This window comes from Phacochoerus africanus, chromosome 8 (assembly GCF_016906955.1).
Source record: "Phacochoerus africanus isolate WHEZ1 chromosome 8, ROS_Pafr_v1, whole genome shotgun sequence".
Lineage (NCBI taxonomy): Eukaryota > Metazoa > Chordata > Mammalia > Artiodactyla > Suidae > Phacochoerus > Phacochoerus africanus.
Genome location: NC_062551.1, coordinates 56,101,518 through 56,123,160, shown reverse-complemented (window position 1 = coordinate 56,123,160; position 21,643 = coordinate 56,101,518). Strand labels below are relative to the sequence as shown.

At 49.7% G+C, this 21,643-nt stretch overlaps 1 protein-coding gene across 1 annotated transcript; it reads left to right on the top strand.

Annotated features, from left to right (window-relative positions):
• Positions 1-143: 143 nt before the first annotated feature.
• Positions 144-1,321, top strand: LOC125132713 (zinc finger protein 84-like; the record flags this gene model as incomplete). The annotated part of the gene is made up of 1 exon (XM_047790359.1): positions 144-1,321. A coding segment is annotated over one exon (1,122 nt), but the record flags the coding sequence as incomplete, so codon positions are not given.
• Positions 1,322-21,643: the final 20,322 nt, after the last annotated feature.

Sequence of the window (21,643 nt, the reverse complement as noted above, 5' to 3'; positions counted from 1 at the left end):
CCTATGCCAGAGCCACAGCAACGCGGGATCCGAGCCGCATCTGCGACCTACACCACAGCTCATGGCAACGCCGGATCGTTAACCCACTGAGCAAGGGCAGGGATCGAACCTGAAACCTCATGGTTCCTAGTCAGATTCATTAACCACTGCACCACGACGGGAACTCCAGCACGGTAACAAATCTTAAAAGCTATCATAGAATTCACACAGTAGGGAAACCTTATGAATGCAGTGAATGTCCCAGATCCTTCAGGTATAAGTCCAAGCTCATAATACACCAGAGGACTCATACAGGAGAGAAGCCATACAGATGCAGTGAATGTCAGAAAGGTTTCAGTACAAAATGTCATCTGAGTCTGCACCAGCAAACTCATACAGGAGAGAAACCGTATGAATGCACTGAGTGTCAGAAATCCTTTAGAACAAAATATCATCTCATTCTACACCATAGGACTCATACAGGAGAGAAACCCTATGAATGTAAAGAATGTGGAAAAGCCTACAGGGAAAAGACAAAGCTCAGATTACATTACAGAACACATACAGGAGAGAGACCTTTCAAGTGTAGTGATTGTGGGAAGGGTTTTATGCAGAAGTCAAACCTGATTATCCATCAAAGAATCCATACAGGAGAGAAACCCTATGAATGTAAAGAATGTGGGAAGGCCTTCTATAGTAAGTCTCAACTTGTTGTTCACCAGCGAATCCGTACAGGAGAAAAATCCTACGAGTACAGGCAATGTGGGAAAGCCTTCAAAAAAAACTCGCACCTCCCAACACATGAGAAAATTCATATAACAGAGAAACCTTATGAGTGCAGTGAATGTGAAAAAGCTTTTGTACACACATCACAGCTCATTCTACATCAGGGAAATCATACAGAAAGAAAACCTCATGAATGCAAAGGATGTGGGAAAGCCTTTAATAAAAAGTCACACTTCATTACCCATCAGAGGATTCATACGGGAGAGAAGCCTTATGAATGCAGTGAATGTGGGAAAGCTTTTATAGATAAGTTTCAGCTAATTGTTCACACAAGAACTCATACAGGAGAGAAACCTTATGAATGCAAGGAATGTGGAAAAGCCTTTAATAAAAAGTCATCCCTCATAACACATCAGAGGATCCATACAGGAGAAAAACCTTATGAATGCAGTGAATGTGGAAAAGCTTTTATAGACAAGTCACATCTCCTTGTCCATCAGAGAACTCATACAGGAGAGAGACCCTATGAATGCACTGAGTGTGGAAAAGCTTTCATATGAAAGGCAATGCTCATTGTCCATCAGAGGACACATACAGGAGAGAAACCCTTTGCATGTCTTTTTTTTTTTTTTTGGCTTTTTGCTATTTCTTTGGGCCGCTCCCGCGGCATATGGAGGTTCCCAGGCTAGGGGTCCAATCGGAGCTGTAGCCACTGGCCTACGCCAGAGCCACAGCAACGTGGGATCCGAGCCGCGTCTGCAACCTACACCACAGCTCACGGCAACGCCGGATCGTTAACCCCCTTTGCATGTCTTGAATGCCAAAAAGCCTTTAGCAGTATGGCAATGCTTAGCAGACATCAGTTGATTCATACAGGAGAGAAACCCCATGGATGCAACGAATGTGGGAAAGCTTTCCGCCAAAAAAGTCATCTTATTATCCATCAACGATGCCATACTGGAGAGAAACCGTATGGGTGTATTCCATGTGGACAGATCTTCAACCAAAAATCATAGCTCATTAGACATCAAAGACGTCACATGGGAGAGAAACCATATCAGTGCACTCAATGTGAGAAAGCCTTTTTTGAGAAATCATACCTCAGTGTCCATCAGAGAAGTCATGCAGGCCAGAAACCTTATCCATGTAATGTATGTGGGAAAACGTTCTCTGTCAAATTCTTGCTCACTTCTCATGAAGAAATTCATGCTTGAAAGAAATCTCCGGAACACAGTGAGAGCTGGGAGGACTGTAGTGAAATGCCGGATCTCACCAAATGCAAGAGAATTCACACAAGAGTCACCCTGTGAATGTAGAGAAAGGACATTTTGCATTCATTTTGGCCTTTGTAAGTTTCAGGAAACTTATCCAGATGAGAAATCTTGTACATGCAGTGGATACAGGAAAATTATCTGCTACCAATGTAGCCTCATATTTCAAAAAGGCCATATGAATGAGTTGAAATCTTTTCTTGAGAAAATAAATCCCATTATACATCACATAGAAATGAAACCTTTGAGTACAACAAATGTTTTGGGTAGATCATCATAAAGTGGTCAGTTTTCACCAAGGAAAAATATCTCACAAGTGCTGTGAATTCTTGAATGCTTTTCAAACAAATGAGTTTTCATACCAAAGAATACAGATGACTGAAGAGTTGTCACAAGGGATGCCTCTGGTATGAAGTCTGAATTTGTTGTGCATCAGATAATATTTAATAAGGAGAATTAGTATAGTGTAATGAGAGAGGGAAAAGTTGTTCCCATATAAACAACTTTATGGTAAGAATTCTGATCGTGTCACATTAGCATATATTTATAAAGAATGTAACGCTAGTTATGAAGAGCAGATAACTTGAGCATGCCAAAGGACACTTTGTTTCCTGTCTGAATATATTGTACAGTCAAAGCTGTAAATCAAAAAAAGGTCCCAGATGTATGTATTTGCTTTGAGTCTGAGTATTTTTGAAGCACATGTATATAAGGATTTTCAAATTTCACAACATAAAGTTGTGTACCATGAAATTCTTAATCCAATAGGTATAGGTAGTATCTACCAAAAAATATACAAATTGTGAAATACACAAATCACTAAGTCATTCAGTTTAGGATTAAACTTTAGGAGTTCCCATCGTGGCTCAGTGGAAACGAATCTGACTAGCATCCATGAGGATGCAGATTCAATCTCTGGCCTCACTCAGTGGGTTAAGGATCTGGCATTGCTGTGAGCTGTGGTGTAGGTCACAGACTTGGCTCAGATCTGGTGTTGCTGTGGCTGTGGTGTAGGCCAGCAGCTACAGCTCTGATTTGACCCCCAGCCTGGGAACCTCCATATGCCCTAAAAAGACAAAAAAAAAAAAGTTTAAACTTTTAAGATTTAAAAGACTGTACACCATTTACACCTCTTTGGTTTTGGTTTCTGTTTACTGTATTATAAATGAATCTGGTACTAATCTTCAGCCCTTTGGAATGACACTTTTTTTTTTTTTTACAACAAATTGCCTTCTGGTTGTCACTGAGAAAAAACACCCATGACAAATATTGAGGTTTAAGAGCGATAAGTAGTCATAACTCTTCTGTCCCCAGAAGAGTTCTGAAAAACTGGAAGCAGCTGCTACTTGCCAAAGAAATGAAGACTAAAATGTCACTTTTCCTGGTGGCACTGCTCAAATGGGAAATAAATGTGACAGAGACTTAGAGCCAGATATGCTTCCCACTGCTCTGCTCCATAAACCCTAGTTTATGAGTTTCCAGGGCTGCTTTACAAGTACTATAAACTGACTGGCTTAAAACAACAGCAATTTATTATTGTCTCAGTTCTGGAGACCGGAAGTCCAAAGTCAAGGTGTCATCAAGGCCATGTGCCCTCTGAACCCTGTTGAAGAATCCCTGTCTGCCTCTTTCCAGCTTCTGGTGATCTGAAGACAGCTTTTGACTTTCTTTAACCTGCAGCTGCATGACTCCAATCTCTGTCATCTCAGAGCATGCTCCCTTTGTGCCCCTGTGTCTGCATATGACAATCTTTTTTTTCTTTCTTTCTTTTTATGGCCACACGTGCAGTGTATGGAGGTTCCCAGGCTAGGGGTCGAATCAGAGCTGCAGCTACCAGCCTACGCCACAGCCACAGCAATGCAGGATCTGAGCTGCATGTGCAACTTACACCACAGCTTGTGGGAACACCGGCTCCTTAACCCACTGAGCAAGGCCAGGGATCGAACCCACGCCCTCACAGACACTGTGTCAGGTTCTTAACCCACTGAGCCACAATGGGAACTCCCTCCACATGGCCATCTTTTCTTTTTTTTTTTTTTTTTTAGGGCCGCATATGGAAGCTCCCAAACTAGTCTGCAACTGACACCACAGCTCACCACGAGGCATCTCTAACACACTGAGCATGTCCAGGGACCAAACCCTCATCCTCATGGATACCAGTCAGGTTCATTACTGCTGAGCCACAACGGGAAATCCCACATGGCCCTCTTTTAAGAATAGTGACTGGTGGAGTTCCTGTCATGGCGCAGCAGAAACAAATCTGACTAGGAACCATAAGGTTAATCCCTGGCCTTGCTCAGTGGGGTAAGGATCTGGCATTGCCATGAGCTGTGGTGTGGGCCACAGATGCAGCTCAGATCCTGCACTGCTGTGGCTGTGCTGTAGGCCAGCAGCTGCAGCTCCAATTGGACCCCTAGCCTGGGAAACTTCACATGCCACGAGTGTGGCCCTAAAAAGCAAAAAAAAAAAAAAAGAAGAAGAATCATTGGTTTAGGGGCCCACCCTACTCCAGTGTGCCCTTTTCTCAACTAACTCCCTCTGCAACTACTTTTATTTCCAAATACATTCGCCTTCTGATGTACTAGAGGTTAGGATTTGGACATACCTGATTTTTGGAGGGGATACATAATTTATCCAAAACTCCTAGTACAGTTGACCCTGTCCATTTTATTTGTCTTTTCAGGGCCGCTCCCGCGGCATATGGAGATTCCCAGGCTAGGGGTCCAATCGGAGCTGTAGCCACTGGTCTACGCCACAGCCACAGCAACGCCAGATCCGAGCCACATCTATGACGCACACCACAGCTCATGGCAATGCCAGATCCTTAACCCAATGAGCGAGGCCAGGGATCGAACCTGTGTCCTCATGGATGCTGGTCGGGTTCATTAACTGCTGAGCCATATGCTATGGGTACAGCCCTAAAAAGCCAAAAAAAAAATTTATGGCATACAGTGCTACAGTCATATTCATAAGACAGTATTGGAAATATTGTTACATATTTTTAAGAAGCACTTACCTGTGATGATAGGCTGATACACGCATTTTCCAATTATGAGAGAGGCATATCGTACAGTAATGTAATTCTTTGAAAGCGAAGCTCTAAAACACTAATAAAGCTTTCATGCTGAGTGAAGTAAGTCAGAAAAAGAAAGACAAATCCCATATGATATCACTTATATCTGGAATCTAATAAACAGCACAAAGGAACCTTTCCATCAAAAAGAAAATCATGGACTTGGAGACTAGACTTGTGGTTGCTGAGGGGGAGGGGGAGGGAGTGGGCTGGATGGGGAGCTCGGGGTTAATAGATGCAAACTCTTGCCTTTGCAATGGATTAGCAATGACTCCCTGCTGTGTAGCCCTGGGAACTCTGTCTAGTCACTTACAATGGAGCATGATTAGGTGCGAAAATAGAATGTGTACATGTGTGTGTAACTGGGTCACCACGCTGTACAGTAGGAAAAAAAACTGCATTGGAAAAATTTAAAAAAAAAAGAAAAAAAATGATTACGGACTAATTAACATTTAAAAAAAAGAAAGCTAAGATATTATTAATTTTGTATTAACATCATTCACCTAGTGCCTATATAAAGACAGGCCATCCGCTTCAATCTGAGTCTTGCCCATGATGTGCCACGTGATGAATACTTAGGCAATGATAACGGTGAGGACAAAAACGTCTCCTATAGGAGTTCCCACTGTGGCTCAAAGGTAACAAACTGAACAGGATGTGGGTTTGATCCCCGACCTCGCTCAGTGGGTTCTGATCTGGCACTGCCATATGCTGTGGTGTAGGTCACAGACTCGGCTCGGATCCCTGTGTGGCTGTGGCTGTGGTGTAAGCTGGCAACTGCAGCTCGGATGCGACCCCCAGCCTGGGAACTTCTGCCTGCCACAGGTGTGGCCCTAGACAAAAACAAACCAAAAAACCACTCACAATCTCATATCGTCCTCAAACACAGTTATTTGATTTTCACACAAGGACCCACATGCACTACAGTTAAGTTTATTAACCACACGGCATGATGACTACTTACAATTCATTAAGCGGAAGTGAATCGTCCGAAAAGTCTTCATCCTTCGTGTTGAGCAAGCTGAGGAGGAGGAGGAGGCCTGCTTTCCACGTGCCCTCCCCATTCCCTCTCTTGACAAAGTCACATGGCCAAGCCTGTGGGAAGACCATATGTAATTCACAGAAATTAATCAATTAACACACTGTATTTTCACCTTCATTTACTCTATCACTCTAGTAAACAAGTGTGTAAATTTGAGATGACTGACTACACAAAGCAAAAATCATCACGTTGAGTTTCTTGTTTTCCGTTTTTTGGGGTTTTTTTTGGCCATGCCCATGCCTCTTGGAAGTTCCCTGGCCAGGGATTGAACCCACACTGTAATATCAGCCAGGGCTGCTACGGTGACAACACAGGATTCTTCACCCGCTGCACCACAAGGGAACTCCTGTTGCTTTGAGTTTTTTAGATCACATAGCATTGAACAATATGACAACAGCTGCATATAAATCACAAGAAGTATCCCTGAATTAAAGTGTTCTAAAGTAGTTCTCTTTTCGGGAGTTCCTGTCGTGGCTCAGTGGTTAACGAATCCAACTAGGAACCATGAGGTTGTGGGTTCGGTCCCTGCCCTTGCTCAGTGGGTTAAGGATCCGGCATTGCTGTGAGCTGTGGTGTAGGTTGCAGACGTGGCTCGGATCCCGAGTTGCTGTGGCTGTGGTGTAGGGCTAGCAGCTACAGCTCCGATTCGACCCCTAGCCTGGGAACCTCCATATGCCATGGGAGCGGCCCTAGAAATGGCAAAAACACACACAAAAAAAGTATTTCTCTTTTCATGAAGAAATATAAAGTTATTGCATAACTTTGGATGTTGCTAAGAATGGATGTTTATGGAAACAACCTAAGTGTCCATCAATGGATGAATGGATAAAGAAGACGTGGTACACATACACAATGGAATACTACTCAGTCATAAAAAAAGAAGAAATTATACCATTTGCCCCAACATGGATGGACCTAGAGATTCTACTAAGCGAAGTAAGTCAGGAAGAGAAAGACAAATACCATACAATATCATTTAAAAGCAGAATCTAAAATGTGCTACAAATGAACTTATCTACAAAACAGAAAACAGACTCACCAACATAGAGAACAGCCTTGCGATTGCCAAGGGCAAGGGGAGGTGGGGGAGGGATTGGGGGTTTGGGATTAGCAGATACAAACATCTATAGATGGATAAACAATAAGCTCCTACTGTACAGCACAGAAGACTATATTCAATGGGAAAGAATATGAAAAAGAATATATATATGTATGTATAACTGAATCACTTTGCTGGAAGTAGAAATTAACACAACATTGAAAATCAACAATAATTCTGGAGTTCCCGTCGTGGCTCAGTGGTTAACGAACCCGACTAGGAACCATGAGGTTGCAGGTTAGATCCCTGGCCTTGCTCAGTGAGTTGAGGGTCCAGCATTGCTGTGAGCTCTGGTCTAGGTCGCACACACAGCTTGGATACCGAGTTGCTGTGGCTGTGGTGTAGGCCAGCCAATTCGACCCCTAGCCTGGGAACCGCCATATGCCTCGGGAGCGGCCCAAGAAATGGCAAAAAGAAAAAAAAAATCAACTATAATTCAATAAAACAAAACTTTTAAGGAGGTTAAGGATCTGGTGTTGTCACTGCTGTGGCTCTGGTCACAGCTGTGGCATGGGTTCTATCCCTGGCCCAGGAACTTCTGTGCTGCAAATACGGCCATAAAATTTTTTGAAAAAAATGCTTTTTTGCTAACCTGAAAAAATAAATACAACTGAATCATTTTGTTGTATACCGAAACTAACACAATGTTTTTTGGGCCTTTTTTTTTTTTTTTTTTTCTTTTTAGGGCCACACCTGCGGCATATGGAAGTTCCCAGGCTAAGGGTCCAATTGGAGCTACAGCTGCCGGCCTACGCCACAGCCACAGCAGATCCGAGCCATATCTGCAACCTACACCACAGTTCATGGCAACGCCAGATCCTTAACCCACTGAGCGAGGCCAGGGATCGGACCCGCAACCTCATGGTTCCTAGTGAGATGCGTTTCCACTGCGCCACCACGGGAACTCAAAACTAACACAATGTTTTAAATCAACTATATTTCAGTTAAAAAATGCTTTTTCACTAAAACATGCTAACAAGCACCTGAGACTTCAAGTCATAATTCAAGCGGACAAGAGTAGATCACCACATCACAGATCACCATAGCAAATATAAAAACGATGTTTTGCTGCCTAGTAGCAATTGAGGGGTGAGGTGAGGGCGAGCCTCTGGGACACATATTCTGAGTGGATGAGGCTATCCCAGATTTCTTGGATGGTTATTTATTCTGGGACCCCGAAAACTCACTCTAGAGAAGCCAACAAGGAAACAAAGCAAGTTAATTGTGTCTTAGCTGCTAAGCAACCACTAGGTGGAAATTGTGTTCTGATTTGACTTTTCATTGGCTTTTGGCTCTTTTTTTTTTTTTTTCTTCACACCAGATACTTAACCCACTGAGCAAGGCCAGGGATCGAACCCACATCCTCGTGGATATTAGTTGGATTCGTTACCAGTGAGTCACAAAGGCAACTCCCCTTCTGATCAATTAGTAATTCTGGAAACTGTTCTGAGAACCTCTTCTTTCTGAAGAATGGTATACTGACAGCTGAACTTGCTCCCATTGGCCACTTCAAGACCAGAGGAGCTGAGCTCCCGCTGTGGCGCAAGGGAATCAGTAGCGTCTCTGGAGCGCTGGGATGCAGGTTCAATCCCCAGCCCGGCAGTGGGTGAAAGATCAGCTGCAGCTCATGTGCTGTGGGTTGGCCAAAAAAGAAAAAAAAAAAAAAAAAAAAAAGGCCAGGGAATTCCAAAGGGCCTTGAACAAGATGGGGACAATAGCCTTTCTGTCAAGATTTATTTTGCTAACCCAACTTCTGCCCACATTGCCCTCCGAATCCCATATGAAAAAGAGCTTTTGTTCTTGGGCATGGGCTATAAAGACATATCTGGGTTTCCAAGATCTACTATTAGTCTCTATTCTAGGGTTAAGAGAGCATTTATTCAACTGCTAATAATCAGAAGAATCTGCCTGTACATGAAAATCACCAGGGGCTTTTGTGAATAAATACAGATACCCGCATTCTGCACCAGATTTTACTAATCACATGCCTCGATGCTACGGAGACCTAACCAATACTTTATTTTTAGAGCTGCAGGCGCAAAGCATAGGGAAGTTCCCAGGCTAGGGGCGCAATTGGAGCTACAGCCGCCAGCCTATGCCAGAGCCAGGCCACAGCAATATAGGATCCAAGCCAAGTCTGCAACCTACACCAGAGCTCATGGCAACGCTGGATCCTTAACCCACTGAGTGAGACCAGGGATCCAAACCGCAACCTCCTGGTTCCTAGTCGGATTCGTTTCCAGTGTGCCACAATGGGAACTCCAACCTAACCTGTATTTTGTTTTGTTTTGTTTTGTTTTTTGTCTTTTTTTTTTTTTGCTATTTCTTGGGCCGCTCCCTCGGCACATGGAGGTTCCCAGGCTAGGGGTCGAATCGGAGCTGCAGCCACTGGCCTATGCCAGAGCCACAGCAACGCGGGATCCGAGCCGCGTCTGCAACCTACACCACAGCTCACGGCAACGCCAGATCGTTAACCCACTGAGCAAGGGCAGGGACCCAACCCGCAACCTCCTGGTTCCTAGTCGGATTCGTTAACCACTGCGCCACGACGGGAACTCCCCTAACCTGTATTTTAAAAAATACCTCTCCACGTGATTCTGCAAGAACACCCTCAGCTGTAGATCAGCATTTGGCAAACAGTAACCTAGATGGTATTTGGAGCTGGGAGAGGCATGCGATGTGGGAATGTGAGGAAAAAGCACAGTTGACCCCTCCGCAGCGCCCCAAGGTTATGAAACATTTACATGGCTTTTCTTTATCTAGTAGCAGAGGTAATTCCTAGGTGTTAGGGTGGGATGGGATACAGGAGAGATCTCCAGACTGCAGTCTCTGGAATAAAGGGGACTTCCTGGATTAAAATAATAACAATAATTCCAGAGTTCCCGCTGTGGTGCAGTGGAAACGAATCAGACTAGGAGGAACCACGAGGTTGCAGGTTCGATCCTTGGCCTCGATCATTGGGTTGAGGATCCGGCATTGCCCTGAGCTGTGGTGTAGGTCACAGACGCGGCTCGGATCCTGCCTTGCTGTGGCTGTGGCGTAGGCCGGCAGCTACACCTCCGATTCGACCCCTCACCTGGGAACCTCCATGTGCCGCAGGTGCGGCCCTAAAAAGATTTAAAAAAAAAAATCCCTAGATAAACAAGGTCCTGTTGTATCGCACAGAGAACTATATTCAATATCCTATAATAAACCATGATGGAAAGGGGGAAAAAAGCTCTTGGTGCAGATGCACTTAGCAATTCACTCTGGGGAAGCTTGCACGAAGCGACTCAAGCTCTCCCAGCGGTTCTCCCAGGGACGTCACCGCGGAGGGCGAGGCAGGACGCCCACCTCCTTGCAGTGCGCGTTCGCAGCCGCGAGGTGGAGCTCGATTCCCAACGAGTTCGTTTTCCTCGGCGGTTGCACCCAACGGAATGATCCTGAGCCAGTGAAGCCAGGACCGTTCCCTGCTGCTGCTTGTTGCCCCCTCAGCTCCCCGCACCGCCCCGTCCTCTGTGATACAACCGGTGGCACCTCCGGGCTTGCTCTCATCTAGCTGGAAGGAGCGTTGAGAAAAGGATTGTTTAGACAGCGGAATTTCCACTCGTTTTTGGCCACGAAGGAGGGGCATGAATATTGAGTGGGAAGCTGGCAGTCTCCACCACCTTATGTTCCTTTGTCTCCTCAACAATCCTGTACTCTCTCCTCCCCAAAAGAGAAGCAGTCCCATCCTGGGAGTTCCCATGGTGGCTCAGCGGGTTGTGAACCTGACCAGTATCCATGCGGATGCGGGTTCGATCCCTGGCCTCACTCAGAGGGTTTAGGATCAGGCGTTGCCGGGAGCTGTGGTGTAGGTTGCAGATGTGGCTCTGATCTCACGTTGCTGTGGTTGTGGTATAGGATGGCGGCTGCAGCTCAGATTCCACCCATACCCTGGGAGCCTCCATATGCTGTGAGTGTGGCCCTAAAAACAAAAACAAAAACAAAAAAGAAGAAGAAGAAGGGAGGGAGGGATGAAGAAAGAAAAAAGTCTCATTCTTCCCAAGGGCCACAGCCCCAAAGTAGGTCTAGAAGCGTTTGTGGTGACCCTTCCATAAACTTAGAATCCTCAGAGACTCGAATACCATGGGTTATACCAGTGGATACCAAGGCGAGCAGGGCATCCACAATGAAAACTTTCCATGGCAGTTCCTGTCATGGCGCAGTGGAAACGAATCCAGCTCGGAGCCGTGAGGTTGTGGGTTCGATCCACGGCCTCGCTCAGTGGGTTAAGGTTCTGGCCTTGCTGTGAGCTGTGGTGTAGGTTGCAGACGTGGCTCGGGTCCCCCGTTGCTGTGGCTCTGGCGTAGGCCAGTGGCTACGGTTCTGATTCAACTCCTAGCCTAGGAACCTCCATATGCTGCAGGTGCAGCCCTAAAAAGACAAAGGAAAAGAAAAAGAAAAAGAAAACTTTCCATGAAGAACAGAAAACTGGACAGGATGTAGTAGGTGCTCTTCTGCTGCAATCAACCAAGGCCAGTGGCCGCAACAGGAAGAATTCCCTGCCCGGGCAGTCACCTCAGAAGCACTGGTTCTCCTACCTAGAGGACGGACACCGTCTTTCAGAGCTCCTGGCCTTGCCCTCTTGCCTTCATTGCTTGTCCCATATTTGCCATGGCCACATCTTGGCTGGGCATCGAAGAGTGTACACTTCTTGGGAACTAGAAAGCACCTCTAGGCGTCAAGGGCGCAACTGCAACGCATAAATGTCTCCGCATTGGAACTGCAAAGACTTCAGGGGTGACATGGGGGAGAGGGAGAAAAAGGAGCATTGAATAAGCACAGTGGAACGGGTGAAGGACTTGATGACAAGGCCAGGCCGTACTCATTTTGCATTCTTTTTTTGCCAGTGCAGGAGCTGGAATGTATATTACCCGATGAAGGGCCATCTGTGAGTGCTTATTTGCAGAAAGCAGGGGAATAAGGCTGAGGGCTTTTGTAGACGGATTTATTTTGAAACAAAGTCATCAGGCAACAAGTTCGCCCAGGGTACTTCACTTGAAGCCAAGATTTAAAGCCAGAGGTGTTCTTAAATAGGGAGACCACAGGAGAATTTGTAAAACTTGTGGGCATGGGGTGCGTGTTCGCTGGACATGGCCTAATTCATGATACGAGGGTCAGAGATGGTTTTAGCTAGACATGAAAGGTTCTCACTTGACACCTAGGTGATACCATTGTTCACTGATTCATTAAGTCAATAGCCATTTATTGACTGTCTATCACACATCAGGCATTATTTTACAACCTAGGGTCCAGGGATCCATCAGTGAAGAATACAGATCAAAATCTCTGCCCTCAGAGAGCTTATGTCACCATTGTGTGAAGGAAACCTCACCAAGGGATACACACAGTGGTTATATGTTTCATGCCAATTCATCTGCCAGTTTTGATGACATGGCTAAAATCCTGGAAAGTCACAGCCCCGTCCCCCAAAACGGACAGGAGAGGAATCAGAGAAACTGAAGAGTCCAGTAACTACTGATGAGATCGAACCCGTCATCCAAAGCCTTCTCGGAAAGAAAGCCCAGGACTCAATTGGCTTCCCTGGTGCAGTTCTGCAGCACAGGCAGGACTCTGCCCTACCCAGGTCAACTCCAATGTCACTTCCCCTCTGACTTTGTCCAAACTAGGCAATAGGGCCACTCAGGGATGGGAGTCCTGGAGTTCCTGTCGTGGCGCAGTGGTTAATGAATCCGACTAGGAACCATGAGGTTGCAGGTTCGATCCTGGCCTTGCTCAGTGGGTTAAGGATCCGGCGTTGCCGTGAGCTGTGGTCTAGTTCGCAGACACGGCTCAGATCCAGTGTTGCTGCGGTTCTGGCATAGGTTTGGCATCTACAGCTCCGATTGGACCCCTAGCCTGGGAACCTCCATATGCTGTGGGAGCAGCCCTCAAAAAGACAAAAAAAAAAAGGGGGGGACGGGAGTCCCTTTGAGACGTTCCTTCTCCTCCCTGTTTAAGCTTCAGTATAGAGGGCTTGTAGGAAACAGGCAGGAGCATGACAAGAAGCCCACTTTCACAAAAGATCTGGAAATTTGTCTGACAGTTACTCTCTGGGGGTTCTGGGTCTCTTATTTGCTCCCAGCATCTGGGTCCTTCTCCTCTGTGCATCGTAGCACCCGCTGCCATTCTCTTCAGTTTAATTCCCCAAAAGAGTTTGGTTTCCACTCTTGGTTGCCCCGCCTTTGTTAGCCTCCCTCTCTTGGGAACCTTCTAACAAGGTGTCTTCTATAGGTGACCCCAAAGGCAGTTTTCCAAAACACAAATCTGAAAACGTCTCACCTCTGAGAGTGGTTCCTCATTGTGTCCACATCCTCTCGGCTTGGGATCTCTAGTGCGAAGGCAGGAGCTAGGACAGCTCTTTGGCAGCCAAGAGGTAACCATCTCCAGGAAGGAAGCCACCATATGGGGGATGAGAAAGAGGAAGGATTAAAATACATGTGGTTTTGATGGTATTATTCCGACACACCCTAAGCTAGTACTGCCCATCTCCAAAATTCTTGTAAAGTAAACCATCAATGTTGTTTTGGCTTAAACCACGGTTGGGTTTCATTGTAAACTGCAAATGACTCACCACTGAAGCCACCCTAATGGATGCAAGACCTTGGGAATAGTGTTCTAAGGATGACTGCCCTTACTCCTGCCTCTGTTGTCCCATAATTCCCCATATCACCCTGATACCTTTGGATGATACTTTCTTGAAATTTCAGAAAGACTGCCACCTCTTTGGGCTAGACACCTACTAGTGAGCCTCCATAGGAGCAGAGGATGATGGAATTAATCTTGGGGGGAGGGTTGGGTGGGGAGTGTCTTGTCCCACTGGCTGCTCCCCCACCTCCCCTCTGGGAGCACGCTCTCTTTGTGGTTCCTGTCCCTCCCATCCCCATCTCTGCCTCCCTCCCTCCCTTCCTCACTCCCTTCCTTTCTTTCATGCAGAAGTACCCAAGCCAGGGATCAAACCCATGCCACAGCATCACCAGGGCCTCAGGAGCAACAATGCCAGGCCCTTAACCCACTGAGCGGCAAGGGAACGCCTGCCTTTCATTATTATCTCTGATTCTTCTCACCTCCACAGTCACCTCTTTCTTTGTCCTAATTCCTTGGGCGAGAATGGGACATGGATGACCTGGATACTCAGATTCTTTACCTCTTGATGTTGAGAGGGTTGACCTTCTGCATCCTGTAGAGGATGGAGGTTGAGGAAAACAGGAACTTGAGTTTGTGAAAAAGGAGATAGCGGGCTATCCAAATGGAGTCACTTAGGCCAGCAAACCAAGACTTAACACCTAACCTAACTGCAGTTTCGACCTATCATACCCCCCCCAACACAGACACAGACACACATACACACCCCACACACAGGGATATAAGACACTTAACCAGCCAGCCTAAAATTTTCTGCCCAGGACCAGGAAGTAATCCACTGATAGACCCTTTTTGTTCCCCTTGGGGGGTGACCTTGTGGAAACAATGCATTCTTCCCTAAGAATCCCCAACCCCCCACCCCCCACCCCCGCCCCGTCACCTTCCGCCTTTAGAAACTTTTCCTGCAGCTCCTGAAGCTCTTCTCCATTTGCTGGATGAGCTGTTGCCTGACTCATGAATCGTTCAATAAAGCCAACTTGATCTTTAAATTACTCAATTGAATTTTGGTTGTCTAACAGGACAGAAGAGCCTTTGTTCAGGGGCTCGCCCTGTGCGTCCCTAGCTTTTGCTTCACATCCTCAATATCCTTTGTAATAACCCAGTAATGCAGTGAATACACGGGTCTCCTGAGTTTTGTGAGCCACTCTAGCACGTTAATCAAACCCAAGGAGGGGATGTCATGGGAACCTTTGATTTATAGTCGCTTGGTCAGAAGCACAGGTGACGACCTGGACTGGAGACTGACACCTGAAGTGGGTGGTGAGTCTTATGGGGCTGAGCCCTTAACCTTTGGCTGTGTCTGAGCAAAGAGTGTCAGAAGTGAATTGCAGGAGTCCCCATTATGGTGCAGCAGAAACAAATACAACTAGTGTCCACGAGGATGCAGGTTCGATCCCTGGCCTCGCTCAGTGGGGTGGGTATCCGGCGCTGCTGTGGCTGCAGCTGTAGCTCCAATTTGCCCCCTAGCCTGGGAACTTCCATACACCGAGGGTGTGGCCCTAAAAAGAAAAAGGAAAAAAAAGTGAACTGTGGAACACTCAGCTGGTGTCTGAGAATTGCCTGTGTCAGGGGGCGGGGGGGGGGGGGGACTTATATCTTGGAAATAGGAAAGACAAATACCATATGATATCACTTATACGTGGCATCAAAAAAATGATACAGATGAACTTATTAACAAACAGAAACAGACTCACAGCCACACCAAACAGATTTATGGTTACCAAAGGGGAAAGGGGGTGGGGGAGCGAAAAATTAGGAGTCTTCTTGGATTAGCAGATAGAAACAACTATACATAAAACAGATAGGGAGTTCCCGTTGTGGCACAGTGGTTAACGAATCCGACTAGGAACCATGAGGTTGCAGGTTCGATCCCTGGCCTTGCTCAGTGGGTGAAGCCATGCGCTGTGGTGAAGGTCGCAGATGTGGCTCAGATCCGGTGTGGCTGTGGCTGTGGTGTAGGCCAGCAGCTATAGCTCCAATTTCACCCCTAGCCTGGGAACCTCCATATGCCACGGGAGCAGCCCCGGAAGGAGGCAAAACGACAAAGTAAATAAATAAACAAAGTTTGGATTATAACTTTAAAAAATAAATATATACATAAATAAAACAGATCATAAGATCTTACCTTACAGCACAGGGAACACATTCAGTATCTTGTAATAAACCATAGTGGAAAAGAATATGAAAAATGGTACGTGGGTAGACGTGTCACTGAATCACTTTGTTGTGCGGCAGAAACTCACACAGCGTCGTAAATCAACTATACTCCCCTTTAAAAAATCATAAAGGAGTTCCCGTCGTGGCGCAGTGGTTAACGAATCCGACTAGGAACCAGGAGGTTGCGGGTTCGGTCCCTGCCCTCGCTCAGTGGGTTAACAATCCGGCGTTGCCGTGAGCTGTGGTGTAGGTTGCAGACGCGGCTCGGATCCCGAGTTGCTGTGGCTCTGGCGTAGGCCAGTGGCTATAGCTCCGATTAGACCCCTAGCCTGGGAACCTCCATATGCCGCAAGAGCAGCCCAAAGAAATAGCAAAAAGACAAAAAAAAAAATCATAAAAAGTTACAATTGAACAAGTCCCATTTGGAGTTCCCGTTGTGGCTCAGGGATAAATGAACCTGACCCGTATCCATGAGGACACGGGTTTGGTCCCTAGCCTTGCTCTGTGGGTTAAGGATCTGACGATGCGGTGAGCTGTGGTGTAGGTCACAGATACGGCTCAGATTCTGTGTGGCTGTGGCTGTGGTGTAGGCCGGCAGCTGCAGCTCTGATTCAAGCCCTAGCTTGAGAACTTCCATATGCTGTAGGTGTGGCCCTAAAGAGGCCAGGGATCAAACCCATATCCGCACAGGGATGCTAGTCAGGTTCATTACCGCCAAGCCACAACGGGAACGCCACTCTCTCCGAATCTGCAGGGTGACCCTGTGAGGGACACCTTGAGACAGTCCCATTTTCCAGATGAGGAAACAGCCTCAAGGGAACAAGAACACGCAAGCAACTGGCTCCCACCTGCGGCCCAGCCCGGCCCTCTGGCTCCCCGTCAACCTCTTATCCATCTGTCTTCTGACTCAGAGTCGTCTTCCTCCCTCAGAGGCTCTTCAGGCCCTGGTCTGAGGTGGAGGCAGACCCAGGACTCAATGTGGACAAGACCTTCGGGAAGGATGTGGGAGAGGCACGGAGTCAGAGCCACGTAAGCAAGAGGAGCCTGGTCTTGAACCATTTTTCTGTCAAAGCTGAGAAGCTGATGGACCCGCATCTATAGGGGCCAGGCTTCCTCTTAAGCACACAGGGGTGCAGATCAAAGACGCCTCCTCCCTCAGACCAGGAGTCCAGGCCCCCAGCCCCTCTTCCCTCGGACCCAGGATCCAGCCCCCAGCTCCTCCTCCCTCTGGCTCAGGATCCAGCCCCAGCTTCTCCTCCCCCAGGACCCAGGATCCAGCCCCCAGCCCCTCCCCCCTCAGACCCAGGGGTCCAGGCCCCCTCCCCCCTCCTCCCACAGTGACCTTCTTACCTGCCCCTGGGGCCCCCGTGCTGCATCACTCTGGCCAGGAAACAGCTCTTCTCCAGCCTCAGTTTCCCTCTCTGGAAATGGGATCCTCTCTCTGGCTTCCCTGGGAGAGGAGAAAGCTGCTGAAAGGGAAGTCTCTCCCTGGCTCTGGCTCTGCCTCCCTCGGGCTTAGGGCCAGACGGGCCGGTCCTCTCCTCCTGGCCTCAGATGCCCCCCAGCCCCCTCCCCAAGGCACAAGTTGCCCATACAGTCATTGCCTCCCTCCCCCCCAGGATTCGGCAGAATCTGGAGGCATAGTTTTCCGGAACACGTGGGGGGGGGGAATGGCCCCTTGTAGCCAACTGCAGCCAACTTCCTGGAATTCCTAGAAGTTCAGAGGCGATCTGCTTCCAGATGTGAGATCTCAGCTGATCCTGGGAAGCCTCGCCGAGGGTCCCACCTCCCTGGGAACCCCTCACCCCAATCTCCCATGCTCCAGGGAAGGACTGGGGGGGGGGGGTCCCAGCTCGGGCTCCCTCTCTCCCTCCCACCTCCATCTTCCGCCCTATTCCGCCCCCCTCCTCCATCCTTCCCGCTCCCACTCCTCCTCCTCCTCTGTTCCCTCCTCCCCCCCAACCCCTCTTCCCTACCTGCCCCTTCCCCACTTTCTCTTTTTTTCCACATGCACCTGCGGCCACAGTCACAGCAATGCCAGATCTTGAACCCACTGAGTGAGGCCAGGGATCAAACCTGCATCCTCATGGATACTAGCCGGGTTCCTAAACGCTGAGGCACAAGGGGAACCCCATCCTCTTCCTCCTTTTCTCCCTCCCCTGACTCTCCGTGTCTCGAGACTCCCAAAGCACATCCCTCCCACCCAGGATGCTGGGCAGAGAAATCACTCATCTGGACTCAGGCCCTTAACCAAAGGCAGGCTTCGTCCAGTGACTTCCCCGGGAGGGCCCTTCACCTGGCCTAGTTCCCCAGGAAGCCAGCATTCACGAAGGTGGGTACCTACCCGGGAGGAGGTAAATATACGCGATCAAGTCAGGCAAGCCTCAGGGGTTCCCCCCATGTCTGCTGTCCCCCTCCTGCCCCTCAACACCCAGGGTCTCCTCACAGGCCCTGCGCCGCCTCCCTGTGCCCAGACCCCAGCGCCCTTCCCGTCCCCGGCTGCCGCCTGCCTCCAGGCTCATGCTGTCTGCTCTTGCTCCCCGCAAAGACCCTGATGTGAACCCCCCGCATCTCTCCCCCTGACCCCAGGGTCTCCCTATCAGACCTCTGGGGCGGACCCTGCCCCTCGCCTGCTCCCAGCCCTCCCTGTGCCCAGGATAAAATCCCAGCCTCTGAATCTGGCATTCAAAACCCTGCCTGGGGTGGGCCCTGCTGTGCAGCCCATGCCACGCCTGTGCTTTGCCCCTTAAGCTTCCACAACATCCACTCCCCGGAACTTTCCTGATGGGTCAGGAAACCCTTCCCTGCCTTGGCTGCCCTTTCAGTTTCACCTTTCACCCCTCAGCCCTGCCTCCCGGATCCTGACTCCTCACCATGCAGAACTCAGCTCCTTTGGGATATCACCTCCTCCAGGAAGCCCTCCGGGACTCTCCTGCCAGGCTCAGGCATCCTTGCACTGGTCGGTGGTCCATCCTCTGTTTACCCAGCTGTCTCCTCCAGCAGATTGGCATCTCCTCAAGGGCAGGGCTGCGGTCTGAGTCATTTCTGTGTGCCCGGCAGCACCCAGCTGTGAGCCCAGCCCGCCAGCGCAGAGGAGATATCCCTAGGGTGAATAAATGTTCTTTCTCCTGACTTCTCTCCATTTCGGCCTTATGATCTCCCCACTGTTGCTCCTTCTGTCCTGTGTTCCGTAAACCACACCCTGAGGTTTTGCGATGATGACGGAAATCTTGGGAGGGTCACTCTGGACCCAGGGTGGGACCCGAGACTGGGCACTACTGGAGCAGAGGATTCTGGGACAGATGGCTGTTAGTGAGGGGAGCCGGAGGTGGTCCTACCATGACCAGTTCCTGCCTCCTAGGGAAGTGCCCGGCTTGGTCCGCCCTTGTCTTTCAGCTCCTGTCTTGGCTGCTCCCAGCCTTGGTCATCTCTCCCTGCAAGGAATTCTGGGAGACTGGACATCTGGGTCTGAGGGAGGGGGGCTTAGGGTCCTGGATTCCTGGTCCGAGGGAGGAGGGGACTGGGGCCTTGGACCCCTGGGTCTGAGAGAGGAGGGGCTGGGGGCTGGATCCTGGGTCTGAGGGAGGAGGGCTGGGGGTTGGATCCTGGGTCTGAGGGAGGGGGCGCTGGGGGCCTGGATCCTGGGTCTGGGGAAGGAGGGGCTGGGGGCTGGATCCTGGGTCCTGGGGGAGGAAGGGCTGGGGGCCCAGACTCCTGGGTCCTGGGGGAAGAAATCCTTGGGGTTTAAAGGCCTGATCCCTCCTTCCTCATCCACACTCTGGTTTTAGCAACATTTGGTTTTATACAGCTGCTCCACCCGGCAGGGCGGGGTGGGGGCTGGGCAGCCAAATGCCCCGCTTCTGAGTGGAGCCTGGGCTGCCCAGCACCCCCACCCTGGGGTAGAGGAATCACCCTTCCCTCCTGCTCTGGGCTTGGCTCCCCCCGGAGGAGCCATCATCCTGACACAGTCAGACACCAGGCGGCGGCCCAGGCTCCTGGCAACAGCGTGTCAGAGTCTCAGAAACAGCCAGCCTTGCCCTGGTGAGGTGGGCGGGGTGCCCTGACGTGGGCCTTTGCACTAGCCTCCTCTCCCTGACAGCCAGGCTTTGGCAAAGGCCCAATCTGGCATTGCCCCCCCACACACACACACACACACACGATGCTTCTCCGGGGACACCCAGGGGGTAAAGATTTGGCTGGATGAGATGCAGCAGCAGTGGGAAACGAGGACTTAGAAAAACAGAGTGAAACAGAATGAGAGAAAAACACACACAGAATAGAGCCTCGGAGATACACAGGGATGCAGAGAACAAGAGAGGGTAGAGATTGAGAGACACGGACAAACAGACAGAAGCAGAGAAAGGAGGCACAGGCAGCCACGGAGGGGAACAGGGAGAAACAGGCAGAGAAAGAAAAACTGGGAGACAGACACCAGCAGAGAAACCCAGAGACGGAAGGACGGACCACGAGACAGAGAAAGGATGCAGGGGTCAGGGAAAGAGAAGCAGAGTAAGAGAGTCAATAAGAAGAGCAGAGACAAAGCTGTGGAGAGAGATTTGGGGCTTTGAAATCAAGAAAAGGAAGGCCGAGTTCCCGTCCTGGCGCAGCGAAAACGAATCCGACTAGGAACCATGAGGTTGCAGGTTCGACCCCTGGCCTTGCTCAGTGGGTTAAGGATCCGGTGTGGCCACGACCTGTGGTGTAGGTTGCAGACACAGCTCGGATTCTGCGTTGCTGTGGCTGTGGTGTAGCCCGGCGCCTATAGCTCCGATTCCTAGCCTGGGAACCTCCATATGCCACGGTGCGGCCCTAGAAAAGACAAAAGATTAAAAAAAAAAAAAAAAAAAGGCAGGGAAACAATGACCTTTATCACGGAGTCTTCTGGTCCTGAGGGGCTGAGGAGGCGGACACGCCAGGACCCCATCTCTTCGGCCCACTTCCGCCTTTGCGCTGACTCAGTTTCCCAGACTCCTTGGGGGCGGCTGACCAATAACTCTGAGCTCACCCCCCCACCGGGGGGCCAATCCCAGGGCTCCACTCCCTCCCCGGACCCTGGCACAGACGCATGCACGCGCGCACCCAGACACACACACACACACACGCAAGCACACATACGTGGACCCCAAGCAATTAGGCGCTGAGCCGACAGACGTCCCCTCCTGTTCCCAGACAGCCGGCCTCCCGGGCCAGGGCACACACAGTCACACCCACATGCACGCACGTGTGTGCTCTTTAATCCATCTGCCAGTGGCCGGTCCCCAGGGAATCCCATCTGGATTCCAGGGCTAGAAGGGGAGGGGAGGGGAAGGGCGGGATGCGGGGGGGCGGGGGGGACACAGGGCTGGGGCCGAAGAGGGGGGCGAGGAGACTTGGGAATGGGAGGAAGAGAAAGAAGCGGGCAGGGGAGGGGAGAGAGGGGGAAGGAGACGTGACGAGAGGCCGAGGGAGGTGGGGAGAAAGAAGGGATGGAGCGAAGTGCAGACATGCCGCAGCGAGCGCCGGGAGAGGAGAAGTAGAGGGAGAGACGGGGCAAGAAGGGGCTGCGATTGGGGGGGGGGGGTTCAGGGGAGGAGGAAGGGCGGCAGGGACGCAGGGCAGGTGCAAAGGGGGAGCTGGGCAGGGAGGCCCGT